At 40.9% G+C, this 13,679-nt stretch overlaps 1 protein-coding gene across 1 annotated transcript in view; it reads left to right on the top strand.

Moving 5' to 3' along the window:
• LOC104539879 (protein THEMIS-like) overlaps window positions 1-2,701 on the top strand; it is a gene marked incomplete at its 5' end in the record, with an annotated part of 53,281 nt that extends 50,580 nt beyond the window's left edge. The window contains 1 exon segment of the mRNA XM_010183538.1: window positions 2,541-2,701. Coding sequence (XP_010181840.1) covers window positions 2,541-2,701 — 161 coding nt within the window.
• Window positions 2,702-13,679: the final 10,978 nt, after the last annotated feature.

The following is a 13,679-nucleotide window of genomic DNA, read 5'->3' on the forward strand; positions in this document are numbered from 1 at the left end:
CAAAACTCTCCTTATGGCACTCCTATCAGATGAGAAAGAGCAGGTCTGGAGCTATGTATGTGTTGAGTGGCTGACCAATATGCACAGGCTTATTTATCCTGCTGTCCGCTGCCAAATGGAGTGTATAACAGCAGTGTTCTGCATGCTTTTCTTTCAGTAGAGGAACTAATTCAAGTCTTGCTTTTGTTACCACGTGTAGACTTCTGCCCCCTTTTCAAATCTGACTGAAATTGACAAAAAAAAAAAGTGCTGAAGAGATTGACAGATGGATGGATAGACAGCATGATAACATAAGCCTTGTTTTCTTAGCAGGCTGAGATGGCATATCTTATTCGGTAATTCAATGTTGAGGCTAATAGTAGTTTTTTTTCAGACAGGGAAGCAAATTGCATTGATTTCACTGTTCAGAATCCCCTTGGAATCGTTCAGCTTGTCCCATTCATTGCTTAATGCTTTATTGAAGTGTAAATATATACATTTCAGAAGGCATCCTACACAGGTTTGGGACTGGGGACAGCTGTGATTTAGTCTGGCCCGATGACATTAATTTCCTTTCTCCTTGAGCTGTCTTGCTTAGAAACATATCATTTTGTTTGTGTGTGTCTGGAAGAGAAAAAGTCTAGCTATGCCATCCATGAGCAATCTCCACTTTATATCCGTATTAGCAAGTCTAAGCACACAAACAATATTTCCCTTGCTGAATCACAGGGATTAGCTTATTCTTTCAGTGCCTGTTTTATTCATTAGTTTACTTTTACTGATATCAAACACAGCCAACTTGCAAATGAACTACAAACCTGGAAATGGTTATTAACAAGATAGTGGCCACATGTGTGTGTGAGACCTTCATTAAATTTCTCATCATAGATTTGGGGGTTTATTTGATTTTTTTTGTTTCTCCTTTTGATACTTACATCTGGAAATACTCCGCTAATTTTCTCAATCCTAAAAAGTAGCCAGGGGACTTGTTTGAGCTATGATAAACTTTGTGCTGGTGTGGCAAGACAGCTGCTTGATTAACTTAATGGTTATTTCTGGCCTTAAAAAAAATCTGTAAAGGAGAGGATCACAACTTCAGCAACAAATGAGTCCTACCCAGTCTTTTAAGGAGAGACACCTCAGTCATGGGGAGCCTTGGGAGGAACACAATTGGGGTTTGGAGACTGCCAAGAGAATATACAGCTATCTTCTTGGTGAAGGGGCACACAGTGGTCACAAAAGTGAGCTTGGGAGGATTCTTGTTTGAGAAGCTCAGTTTCATAAGAAAGGACCTGTTTGACAAGCACGGCCTTCCTGGGAGGTCAAATGGGCTGTGAGGCCTTGTGCATGTTTGCAGGTTGTTTCAGGTTATGTGGTAGCAAATTAACCAAACAGGAACAGCTATACCAAAAGCAGTGTTTCACACTGTTTTGCCATTTCAGGTAAAACTTTTTGCTTTAGAAACACAGTATCCTTCCAGCTCCATTGAATGTGAAGCTTCCTGATAAATCCCAAGAGTGAGCCGCTGCTGACAGGGGAGCTTTTGTACTGCTGCCTGGTCTGATTGCCACCTGACTCTTCCCCACCACAAGCCTGGGCTGAGGAGTGTAGTGGCTCTGGAGGGGCAACATGAGGCACTCAGTGACTGATTCTTGCAGGTCCTGTTCCATGTGATCAGTGGTCCCCCGTGTTTTGTGGAGCTACCTCTAGCTCCAAGGAAGCAGTAGGACCACGTAGTCAGGGGAGGAGACCCTGGAGGTTGTAGCTTGCAGTGTGAGCTGCTGTGCCAAGATGCAGAGCAGAGCCCACCTCGGCTCTACAGCTGCAAAGAGGCCTCTCATGAGCATCTTTGTTCTTGTGGGAAAAGGCAACTGCTTTTTGGAAGGTTTGTTCTCAGTATTGCCAACATTGGTCTAGGTGGACATAAAGAAATGTGATTCAAAACTTTTCAGTTTAACCTCAAACCACTTTTAAGTCTGCATCTCTGTTATATCACCTTCTGAATAAGAAGAAACTGGGGGTTGTAGGTCTAGGAAATCCCGAAGTAACAACACAGTTTCCCAGCTGCAGAGGCTCAAGAAGCATGAAAGCAATTCTGCAATAAGGATGGTAAGTGCTGCACATGGTAGGTGGACTGCTCTTCTCTTGATATAGTCAGACAGTTTTAACTGCCTGTTTTTACACTGTCAGCAATCATAATTTTTAAGCATTTTATTAAACCTTAGAGTTATCTGTGGACAGCTAGGAGGGAATGAACAACAGATTTTCTGTTTTGACCACAGACTTAAAGGTACAAGTATTATGCAAAAAACTGGAAGAAGAATTCTTAAGAGTGAATACTCTTTCATAAAATGCTCAGCTGGGTTTCATTCTTGATCTGACACAGGTATTGTTCAGGAAATTGAGCAAGTCATTTAAGACCTCTGTGAAAATCAGAAAAATGAAAAGAACATTGCTTCCTTTGTTTTTTGCTTTTGTGGTTGTCTGTATGAAATGTACATTTTGGTGGGCAAGGTCAGAGTCCTCCATTTCCTTACAGCTATCTTTTGCTAATTACTCAGATCAAACAAATAAGGGACTTGGAAACTGTGAGACAGAAAAGGAAGAGGAAGAAGAGCACAACTATGAATATGTGGATGAAAACATAATTGAAAACATAAGAAAAGTATTTCAAGACACCACAATTAGAGATAAACATGCACTCTCTGAAGGAAGAAGGTGAGTGTGACCTTTGATCAATTATAGATGCAAACAAGTATGGGCAGAGTAATTTTTCAGACTGGCCTGTAACCTTCACTTCTCAAAATGAGTGGAGGTTCGCCCTGGGAGCCACCACTGTTGCCCCAAGTGTTCTGCGAACAATGCAAGAAGGGCACCTCTGAGGTGCCACCTGTGACCCCTGTTACTCTTGTTGATGTCACCTTTGTCAAAGTGGTTCTTATGGTTGTTCTGGTGATAAAAATGCACAGGCAAGTCCAGTTTTGCAGTTGAAGGCAAAACCTTAATTAGACCAACAGTTATCCTTACAAAAACTCACAGAAACCCAGAGAAAGGCTTTGTATCAGAAACTCTAATTTTTCTGATTTGTGCCAGTTTGCTGTAACTATAGTACTAGAGTAGTATACTGCTCTAAATGCAATCCTTTATCTCTTTTTAGAAAAAGTCTCGTTGCACTTGACTAAGATTTGTCTCTTAAAAACCATTCAGGAATTAACTGTGTTTTCACTAAATCCTCAAGGATTTTAATTATGAAGTTGTACTTTATTTCAAAATGTACATTATATTTATTTTTAAATGGCATGCAACATTTCTATTCTGAGTTAAGCAACACACTGAATCTGAAATAAGCTCTTATTTTTTTTCTGAAATGCTTAAACCCCTCAGAAACATGACATCCAGGGCAGTACGTGGTATCCATGTGGCCATCTTCCTGCTCACAGCCACAGAAACTCCAAAGTTACAGGAAAGACTGGAAAATGAAACAAAATTGGGCACTTCACAAAATGCATTACTTCCTCAGTGTACAACTGCTGAGGATGGGGACTTGCTCTATTGCATAAAGAAGCTGAGAAAGAGAGAATGAAAATATCTTTTGAATAAAATAGTCCTTTGACTATAGGCATTAAGGGAAAAGGACAGTTTCAAGAAGCACTGCCAGCCTAGAAGGTCAACCTCTAATTATACTACTTACTGTCATGGCATCAGCTCCTTTAAGTCTTTATCCACCTGCCCTTTAAACTCCCTATCAATAGAGGCAAGGTTTCACTTTATTAGTTGTCTTCTTTGAGGGCTGTAGTAAAACATGAAAGAAAACACCTTTGCTGCCTTGAGGGAGATCACTGTCTTAGATTATGAAGCAAACCCATAAATTATCATCCTCGGTGGATGACAGAAGTATCCACCCTTTGAAATAATTAGCTAGCCAAGGAGCACATAGCTCCTCCAGCTTGCTGGTCTCCCTCTGACCATCAGAAATCCTCCATTATGGCTTTTATCTAACACTTACAATTTCTATCAAGCTTCCACACTTGGACTTGTGAACATTTTGAGAAATATGGATTTGACATGGGCATATGAAATTAATCTTTGAAGTGGGCAAAAGTCCTATAAAACATCTAGCCAGGTAAAATGATTGATGGAGCTTAAAAAAATCTGCTTTTGAGCATGTATGCTATGCAGCTGGTTGAGAGAGCTATTAAAAGTGATGAAATTAGCTATTTTCGGCTTACTTACAGGCAAATAATGCACAAAAATGAGATGTCTTTTCCATCTGTGTCAAACGCCTAACATCCATTCATGTTAGTTCTACTTCAAAAATTCATCAATCATTTTCCCTCCATGGTCCCTCCCTTCCTCAGGACATTTATGCTATTTATTAATATCAACTTTTAATTATTTGATGTATGTGATCTATAAAAAATAAATATATTGATTCAAATTACTTTAAAATAGAGTAATTGGGAGAGGGGGAATAGTTTCTATGAAATGTAGAAGTAAACCTCAACAATCAGGTGTACTTTGAGAAAACCGATGTTTATTATTTGCTGTGTTTCGTCAGCACCCCAAAAAAACCTTTCCACAATCAGGGCCAAAGCATGCCAGGATGACACCAGTAAGAGGTAGTCCTCATTCTAAGGAGGAGGGAGAAAGAAAGAATAGAGATTTGACTCAGGTCATTGCTATGTTAATTTTGATAGAATAAATGTGCCTAGAGGCTCAATGCTGTTAACATGACCTCACCACTTCAGAACAATAAGCAGTGAAACAAGGGACTTGACTACAGATGCCTGAGCTTGCTATAGCAACAACCACCATTAACATATTTTAACCTTTCATTAAAGATTCAAGAGAAAGTAGGGAAAAAGCCCTGAACACATTTAAAATGTGTAGCTTTCTTTTTAATGACACAAGTTTCTTTCCTTTTACTGCCATGAGTTGTTTGGTTTTGTTCTTTTTTTTTTTTTTTAATAAGGAAAGCCCTCAGTTTCAGTCTTTTAGAAGGTATTAAAGATGTCAATAGTGGTTTTTCTTGGGTGTGAGAAAAATGCAGAGAGAGAGGGTTCATTGCAATGATGCTGTTATAATGCCTCAGCTCACGTCCCTGCAAATGAAAATTAGACGGAGGGATGAAGGAGCAGCAACAACAGCAAAAATCAACAGCAAAAATCAACAGCAAAACCAGAGAAGGCAGCTTCTGTCTCCAGCACTGATAGCTGCTTATAACCTCATGGCTGGAAAAGGACAGAAATGATGTGGTCCAGCCACCTGGACAGTTGAAAATGAGTGCTAGTGTCAGACTATTTCAGGACATTGCTTTCTGGACCTGAACTTCACAAAAATGCTGGGAAAGGAATAGTCTCAGCTGACTAAGCCTGAGTGCTTATTAAATACGAGCCAAAAATGGGGAAGTAGAAATGCAATAGAGACTGAAAAATCTACATAGCTGTATTTTCCTCTTGCCATGAACTCTGCATTTGAGGTGATTTTGTTTGAACAAAGTGCTTTTCTATATTTTCAATTTGTACTGATTTTAAAAAAGTAATTGTATGAAATGGACTGAGGTGTAACTTTTTTTTTACCTTGGTTGTGCTGAAATGCAGGTTCCTGCACAACAGAAGGCTAGAGACAGTGCTACAAATGAAACCCAGCCTTTCTGACCCCATTGCATCTTCATTAATCCTTTTGTACTATTTTTCTACAACATTTCTCTGGAGCTTTCATACCACTGACCCTCTAAGCTACCAGTTTTTTTCTTAGCTCCCCTTGCCTCTGGCTGAAAAGCTGAGGCAACCTTTGCAGCCTCGGGGCTGTTGAAGTGAAGAATCAAAATCCATGACTGAAGTCTATGTTTTGAGCACTTCTGAAAGGCCCTCTCTTAAGTAGTTTTCAATGCAGATTTGGGTGTATTACCTCCTTTGCTAATTTTCATTGCTGGGTAATTTTTCTACTGGCTGGTGTTTTCACTTTTCCCTAATGTGCATACTAAAGATTTTTCAGGCTGAAGAAACCTGTTTCAGTTGTACATTCAGAGACCCTAAGGCCAGGGAAGACTACCAGACTACCATGATTATCCAAATGTTCATCCTACATACACAAGTCTTGCCATTCCCCTGAAGGGCAGAATAAAATGAGTTTTTGTAGTGCTGCTGAGCTAGGAATAGAGACCAGTGGTGAAAGGGCACTGGCAGATTGCCATTAAATTTTAATTAAGTTATTAATTCACTTCTCTCCAGGCCCGCATCTCTGTTACAACAGCCCCAGAGCACATGTGTTGGAAGCCCCTCTCCTAGAGTGGGGCATCTCTTCTCCCGTGTCTGCCAGACAAACAACATGACACAGGCGTCGTGGACATAGTCATGCTGGAGAAACACTGGGAAAACTTTTTGCTGGCATCACAGGTTCCACTGACTAAATGAGCTCTTTCACTCCATATAGGTCAAATGTTTCTCTAAATGGCATAAGCTGTCCTGGTAAAAGAAAAAATTACTGGTACGACTCTCCCACACTTAGGCAAAGTTGCTGGCATAGCTGTGTCATAGTCATATATTAGTTTTATTTTTGCTTTAGTCTTGGGATTGCTGCTATAATTGTACTGACAAACCATTTTATGGCATGGATGAGCCCTTACTCGCAGCTATTAATTTGACTCAAGAGCTCATTCACCTGCACTGCCTGTGTAATTTTTAAATTCAAATGTTAAGGTTTCCTGTTTCACCCTGTCATTTTGTTTTGTTTGTTTTCAGAGACATCTGAAGCAAAACAATTCTGAAATTAACTGGAAACAAATAGGAATCTGTCCCCTTCATGTATTAAGATCGACCGCAACTGTAAGAAAAAGCTGCTCATGAAAGTGTCCTTCTTGTCTCATGAAGAGCATAGGAGACTGTAATTTAACTATAATAATCCCCTGAGAAAATAAACCGCTTACTTGTCCTAAATAAGAAGTCAAACCAGCTAATGTCTCATGACCCTTTGAAGGGACAAAGTTCTTCTGTACAGATTTATTCATGAATTCAAATAATGATGTCAAGTCCAATTCTTCATTCTTATTGCACCTGAAATACCAGTTGATTTTCTGAACCACTGTAGGGCATATGCAAAAGGAACACCCCTTACTGAAACAGCTGTATGGTTGATTCCTCTGTTTTTTGGAGGAGGAAAGAGTAAAGAGAATGAAGGGTTGTTGAAGATGAACGTACATTTCCTTACCCAGTCTCATATGCTTCAGGTTAAGGTTCAAAACTGCAGATGGCCAGATTCTGCCACTTTTTCAGACGATAGGAAATGCTCTTGAGTATTGCTGTTGCACCACAAGTAATTCACCCTGGAAAGCAATTCCACTCCTCCTGGAGGAAAATGCTACTCAGGAGGACCAAGGATGCCTAAATTAAATAGCACTGCTATCTCTATAACTTCTTGCACAGCTTAAGTTATCTAGAATCACACTAGAGCTGTAGATTTTGCTGTTTTGCTCATCAATTTGCTGAAAACACAGCCAGGAAAGAAGGACAGAAGCTGAAGCTGAAAGAGCAGTGTTCATGCCAGCTCTCCCAGCTGAGGAAAAGGCACATGCTGCCCTCTTTAAGAGGTCTGGGAAAAGGAGTGCCGAAGAGCTTCTCCTGCACTCTGTGGTACCTCATATTCCCATACAAGCATCTGGGGGAAGAGGCAGCCCCAGATCCCCCTCTGCTTCACATGCAAATGACCAACACTGGAGAGAGGGAACGTGAAAAGCAGCACAATCTCTTCTTTTTTTTAAACTAAACAAGTGTTTGCTTTGAAGGATTTCCTTTTACTTTATACTTCTGGGGGAAAAAAAAAGATCCAAATGGTTACAACAGTACCTGAAAGTATGAAAGTATACAAGACCTCCAGGCCCACAAGGAGGGCCGTCCCTTTGTGGCCTGCCCCTACCCTGTATGTGCCAAGCAGCAGCAGGGAAAGTCTCTGCTTACACAGGTGAGCATCCTGGTGGACTTGGCAGTGAGCATGTAATCACTGCTGATACCAGAGCTATCGTATTTCTGCCTGAGATCACTGTGTGAAATCACATACAAACTGCACAGGTAGAGTGTGCTTAACATGTTTGGGTGGCACTGGACCTAATCCTCATCTTCTGGCATAGGCAGTATTATAGTCACTGTTTATGGCATATAAAAATAAAGGAACTAGGCAGCGCATGCATAGTGAGTGCTCTGTAACCAGAAGTGTTAGATCTAGGGCAAGTGCACATCCCTCTGGCAGTGCTTTGGCTCTCAGGGAAAACTATTGAGAACTGATGTGTAAATACACAGTTGATGTGCCAAGAGTTTCCAGGCTTAGCAGCAGCTTGATCAGAGCAGCATATCCAGAAATCCCAGACAGCAGAGTGGAGAAAAGGAACATGTTCAGAAAGTCTAGACATACCGTATTTTGAGTCCTCCTGAGGAGTTAAAAAGCAAATGCTCATGCAAATGCCTTAATATACTTTAAAGAAAAATTCTTTTCAAGCAGACAGTATAGTGTCTTCAGACTTGCTTATTAAAATTCAACTGAAAGATTAATTTGCACTAATGCAAATTCATTTAGAGTTTCTCAATATTGTCTCATGTTAATTTATTCAAGATAAATGTTGATCTTCATTAAAATCAGTTACAATTGAAGTATTAAGAAAATCGCTCAGAGTGCTTTGATTCCATGTATGTAACATTCAGTATTTTGCATATCGCTGTTTAATATGGAGGCTTGCAGGTGTGTACAAAACTTGTAACTGGCTGACACATCACTTGTGGGTATTTGAAATACATTTTAAGCATTTTTCACAGAAATCTGTATTTCTCTTTGTTGCAGCTCAAAACAGCCCAGTTTGTTATGTCAGCAAATGCAGTCTGGTATTTGAATAAAATGAATTTGTTGTGTATTTTACTGACCTTTTATTTTTTTCTGTCGAATGTGATGTTGTCCTTGGCTGAATGTCTTAAAGACAGGATATGATATCATCACAATATTTCTTGCTAAAGTACCAGAAGCCTGACTTCTGCAGCTAGAAGGGAGGAGAGGAAAGCCAACAGCTCTCTGGGTTGTGTTAAGCAGAGAGATTCTAGTGAGTTAAGTGTTGCTACTCTTCCCCTCTGCTCAGCAGTGGTGAGGCCACATCTGAACTCCTGTGTCCAGTTCTGGCTCCCCAGTACAAGAAGGCCATGAACAAACTGGAGCCAGACCAACAAAGGGCCATGGAGATGACTAAAGACTTGGAGCATCTGGCATACAAGAAGAGGCTGAGAGAGCCTAGAAAAAACAAGGCTATCATTAGTTGCCCTAGGTGTTGGAATGAATGTGAATAGAGTGGGATGCAATAATTTTATCAAAAAAACCCTAAGCTTTTTTAAGATGGTCTAGAAAAGCATTTGGGAACTACTTTGTGAACTAAAACAAGGCTTGTCAGCCATTTTTGCAACTTCTTCACTTTAAAATTCTTTCACAGAAGCAATTTCTCTCCTTTGCATAGATCCTGTCACATAAAGGAGTCTGCTTCTGCCACCTTTGTCACATGCAACAGTCCTGTCTTATATATTCAACCGCACTGAGTTCAATGAGTTCTATCCATCTGAGTAAAGATGGCAGATTTTATGAATCTTGTAAATATACTAGCAGCAGAGATGCCTCCAGTATCTTTTCCTCAGGCACATAAGCCAACATCATATCCTATCACAGAAGCAAGTACTAGTCTGGCAGTTCAGTTTACATGACGCAGAGGGACAGTGGCATTTCCATTCAGTTCTTGGCATGGAAGAAAGGCCGTGGTGGTGTGCTGTGAGGAAAGGACATCCAGTCTCACTGTGGAAAGTGAAAGGAAGAGAGGAGGCATGAAGTAAGATCCTAGTAAAAGGCTTGTGTTCAATGTTTAGGACTTAATAAGTATTGTGATTCCCTTATGCCTTTCAGATGACCATAGTGATTTTGTACTGTTTGCTAATATATGTTTGACAAAGTTATAATGTCACCATGATCCTTGAGGGACCTGGTTGTCATTCCCAGACATTACTGCTTCAGAAGACTGCATTAGAGATGGAAAAGCCATTTTCAGCTCAACACAGACCACGATCGCTATGCCTGAAGAGAATATAAGTGTATTTAAATAATAAGATATTTGCTTTGCAAAAGACTGGCATGAGCTTTTGCACAGACTTGTTAGCTTAAAGGCTTATCTCTTTTAATGCTAAGAAGTATTTCCAGTGTTTTCTCACTGAAGGCCTGCTCAGAAGCAGCTGCTTCCACAGCATTCCATGTGTGCATAAGCCCTTAGTGAGATGGCATTTTCTGTTTGGATGATCAACGTGCACACTTTTTATATATCTAGCCTTTGTGCCTGGGAAGATAAGGATATTCTGCCTGCGTTCTTCTTTAAAGGCCAAAAGCTCTTTTGTTTAAATACAACATGTCAAACAAATACTTATCTACCACACTCTTCCCAATAAGAAGCTGCTGTTTATTCTTGCTATCTCTTCACTTAACACGTACAATACTTTTCCTAAGACTGCCCAAGTGTTTTCCTAATATTTTTGTCACTTTGGTGCACCTGTACCATGTTTACTTTTGACTCCTTGAAACCATATTAAAAATTATAGTCTCCAAAGAGAAAGAGTTTTCTTGCTTGTATTTTATGTATTAGTGGCAGGTTGTTGCTGGTTTTTGGGTTTTCTTGGGTTTGGTTTTTGTTTTTATTTTTCATTTTCCTCTCTCCTTTTTTAATGTGACTGTGTGCTGGAAGTGTTCTTGTGCTTTGCAATAATGCATCGCTTTGATGAGCTTCCTCTGTCTCTTTTCTTGGATTTTTGTATTTTCTAGGTTAGCCTTTTACAACACTTTCTCTGGCACTGATAAACAGTATAGGTCTGGCCTAAGTGCCGAATGCCAACCGGCAGGATGGGTGGGAGCAGGGATTGCTCTGCCTTTGCCTTGCTGCTGCTGTATTTGCCCCGCTCAGCTGCTGCCAGCTGCCAGCAGAGAGGGGGTACAGGAGTGGGTAGCTCAGTCTGGCCATTTTTACATTCTCACACAACATTCAGTTCCTCATGTGTGCCAAGATTTGGGCGTATGTGGAAACAGCTACATGGTGTCTCGCAGGCCTGATCCTGCCAGGACTTTAGAAATGTCTGTATGTATAAGTACCTTATCTCCATGCTCTCCATGATGCTGTCCCTGCAGCTCTGGGTGCAGCAGTGCCAGTAGCTGACAGCTCAGGCCAGCCTTGGAAAGTGGTGGGGCTTGCTTAACTCTTCCTAGAGCAGCCTCAGAAGCTTCAGGCTTTCTTGTAAATACATTGGCTCCTCTGTAAACTCCCTGGTCCTCACTGCACAGAGGAAGACTCTGAGTGGGGCTCAAGGGGTTGTTATCCCATGGGGTGCTGCAGCTACATTGCCAGCAAATAGCCTCTTCTTTTTCCACCTTATTCCAGCTGCTTCTTACGTTTAGTGATTACATCTGTTAGTATTTTGGGGCATAACATTAGATGAAAGGAGAAGTAGAAACAGCCTCTTTCTGAAATTAAGCTTTTCTCTGGTTTTCAAGGTTGGTTTATACTACTGTTAGCTGACCTGCCGCAGTTCTTTCCTGCAAACTTACACAGGAATAATTTGTGCAGTTCTTTTCCATAGCTACAGATGGTTTGCAGAAGGAAGAGAGAGACATTAGCGATTTTATTCCATTGCATTTTCTGTCCTAGAGAGTTTGATGAGGCATGAATTGGTTAAAAAACTTTTTAAAATGACCATGTTTTTTCTAGTTAAATATGTTACAGAAACTAAGCCACATTTTAAGTAGGTATAAATGCTTTGTAACAGATCTTTATGTGATTCTGCTTCCATTCCTCATACTTCAAACCCCATTTTGAATACCCTTTCCAGCCAGTGCATTCTGGCAGGTCTGCAGTCCCTGGGCTCTCCTAGAGATCCTTAACAGACCCTGTTAAGACCCCTCCACTTCATACCACACAAATTTTTCTTAAAATGCCTCATGGCCCATTGAGTCTCAACTGTAGCACAGAAGATGAGAGTCAAAATTAGTTTAGGTTCAGATCTTCAAGCATATTCAAATTCTTAAATCTTAATGAAAACATCCTATTGGGTGCTAGGAGCCCAAATGCCTCTGTGAATATGGACTGCAAGCACTTCGGACTTAAATAGAACAGAGCCCAATGAGTGCTCTGGTGTCCAGCATCACTGCAAAAATGAAATGGCAGTGGTAGAGGTGGTATCAAGCCAGGAGTTTTCTTTGAAAATTAAATTGTCTTAATTTCAGAACTTTTTAAGATGCCAGCTCCTTGCACTCAGCATATGAAGGCTCAGCATACAATCAGAAAAAGACAATGTGCTCCTCCTGAAGCCACCAAGGTTAAGGTGAGGGAAATGTAAAAAGAGTAGATAATTTTGAATCTCACCACCTTCAAGAGTGGGAACTAGAGGTTTATAGCCCATAACATCCTGCTGACGAGGGGCAGGCAACATGCCCTGGTCTGAAAACATAGCTGAGCAGTTTGCTTTGGGGAAATGCGGGTCTTTTTAAAATATGCCAACATTTGAAGTACTTATATTAGGTTTAGTTTTGTTTTCTACCTGGAAGGGTCCAAAGCTACATCTTCTGCTTCTCAGCAGAACCTCCTAACTGCCAGGTTAAAGGGTCCCATGGGCAAGAACATCTTTGCTCTCCCTCCATACCTGGCAAGTGTAAAGGAGGGTGCTTTTTCCCACCAGCAAAAAAGCACTTAATTATGCATCAGAGAACACAGGCTGGAAAGGAAGAGGGCCCAAGTAATTCTGCACAGATTAGGGATCACAGGGAAAGGGAAACCCAAGAATCCAATTCTTGCTTGAAAAAAAAAGGTTTTCTGCATTTTTGGTAACAACTTCTTCATGCATAGGCTCTGGAAGCTCCATGTCTTGACACTTAAGAAAGCTAAAGAAGTGACTGTCGATACCCGCTTACAACTCTATGAAGACAGAGGTACTTTTCCTAGAGAAGAAGGGTGCCATTCCCCTTATGGAACAAAAAGAGAGACTGCTGAAGAGGTCAACTCTATGTCTATTATGTGATGGTTTAGGAGACTATATGGTAAAGCACAGGTCCATTTGCAGTGACTGTGCTCCCAGTTGCAAACATGCAGACAAGGACAAGAACTTCACTTCCTGTAGGAAAGACTAAAAACTGCCCACCTCTCAGAAACAAGGAGCTGACCTGCCTAAAATGAGCCTGGATGACCTTGGATGTGAGCTGAGTAGACTCAGGAGAGGAAGGCAGTGGTTTGCCATCAGCCCCACAGAGCTGTGGGAGCAGGGCACTATTGCCCCCATTGCCCAAGCTTTGAGGAAGGTCAGACTATTTTCTGGTGGATTTTTATTCTCCAAATTTTTTTAAAAAATCCTTCCCTCCCAAATGTTGCTTGTTTCAGTCCTCCTAGGCTTGCTATTTGGAAATGTGTACAGAAGTTTAACCTCCTGACTTTTGGAGCCACAGCCAGCTGTGTTTATGCTTTTTTCTAACAGCAATTCTGGCAAACAGAAAGTGGTCCTGTTTAATGCCCAGCAGTCCTCAGCAAAGAGATTATATGTGTAAAAGGCATGAGAACAGGGCTGAAAGTCCCAGACTAATGCTGAGTAAGAAAATCCTTTCTGCTTTGTGAGTCCTCCTTGCTTTGTTAGCTGACAGCGAGCAGACTTCTCCAA

Source organism: Mesitornis unicolor, unplaced genomic scaffold, assembly GCF_000695765.1.
Source record: "Mesitornis unicolor isolate BGI_N332 unplaced genomic scaffold, ASM69576v1 scaffold244, whole genome shotgun sequence".
Taxonomy (NCBI): Eukaryota; Metazoa; Chordata; class Aves; order Mesitornithiformes; family Mesitornithidae; genus Mesitornis; species Mesitornis unicolor.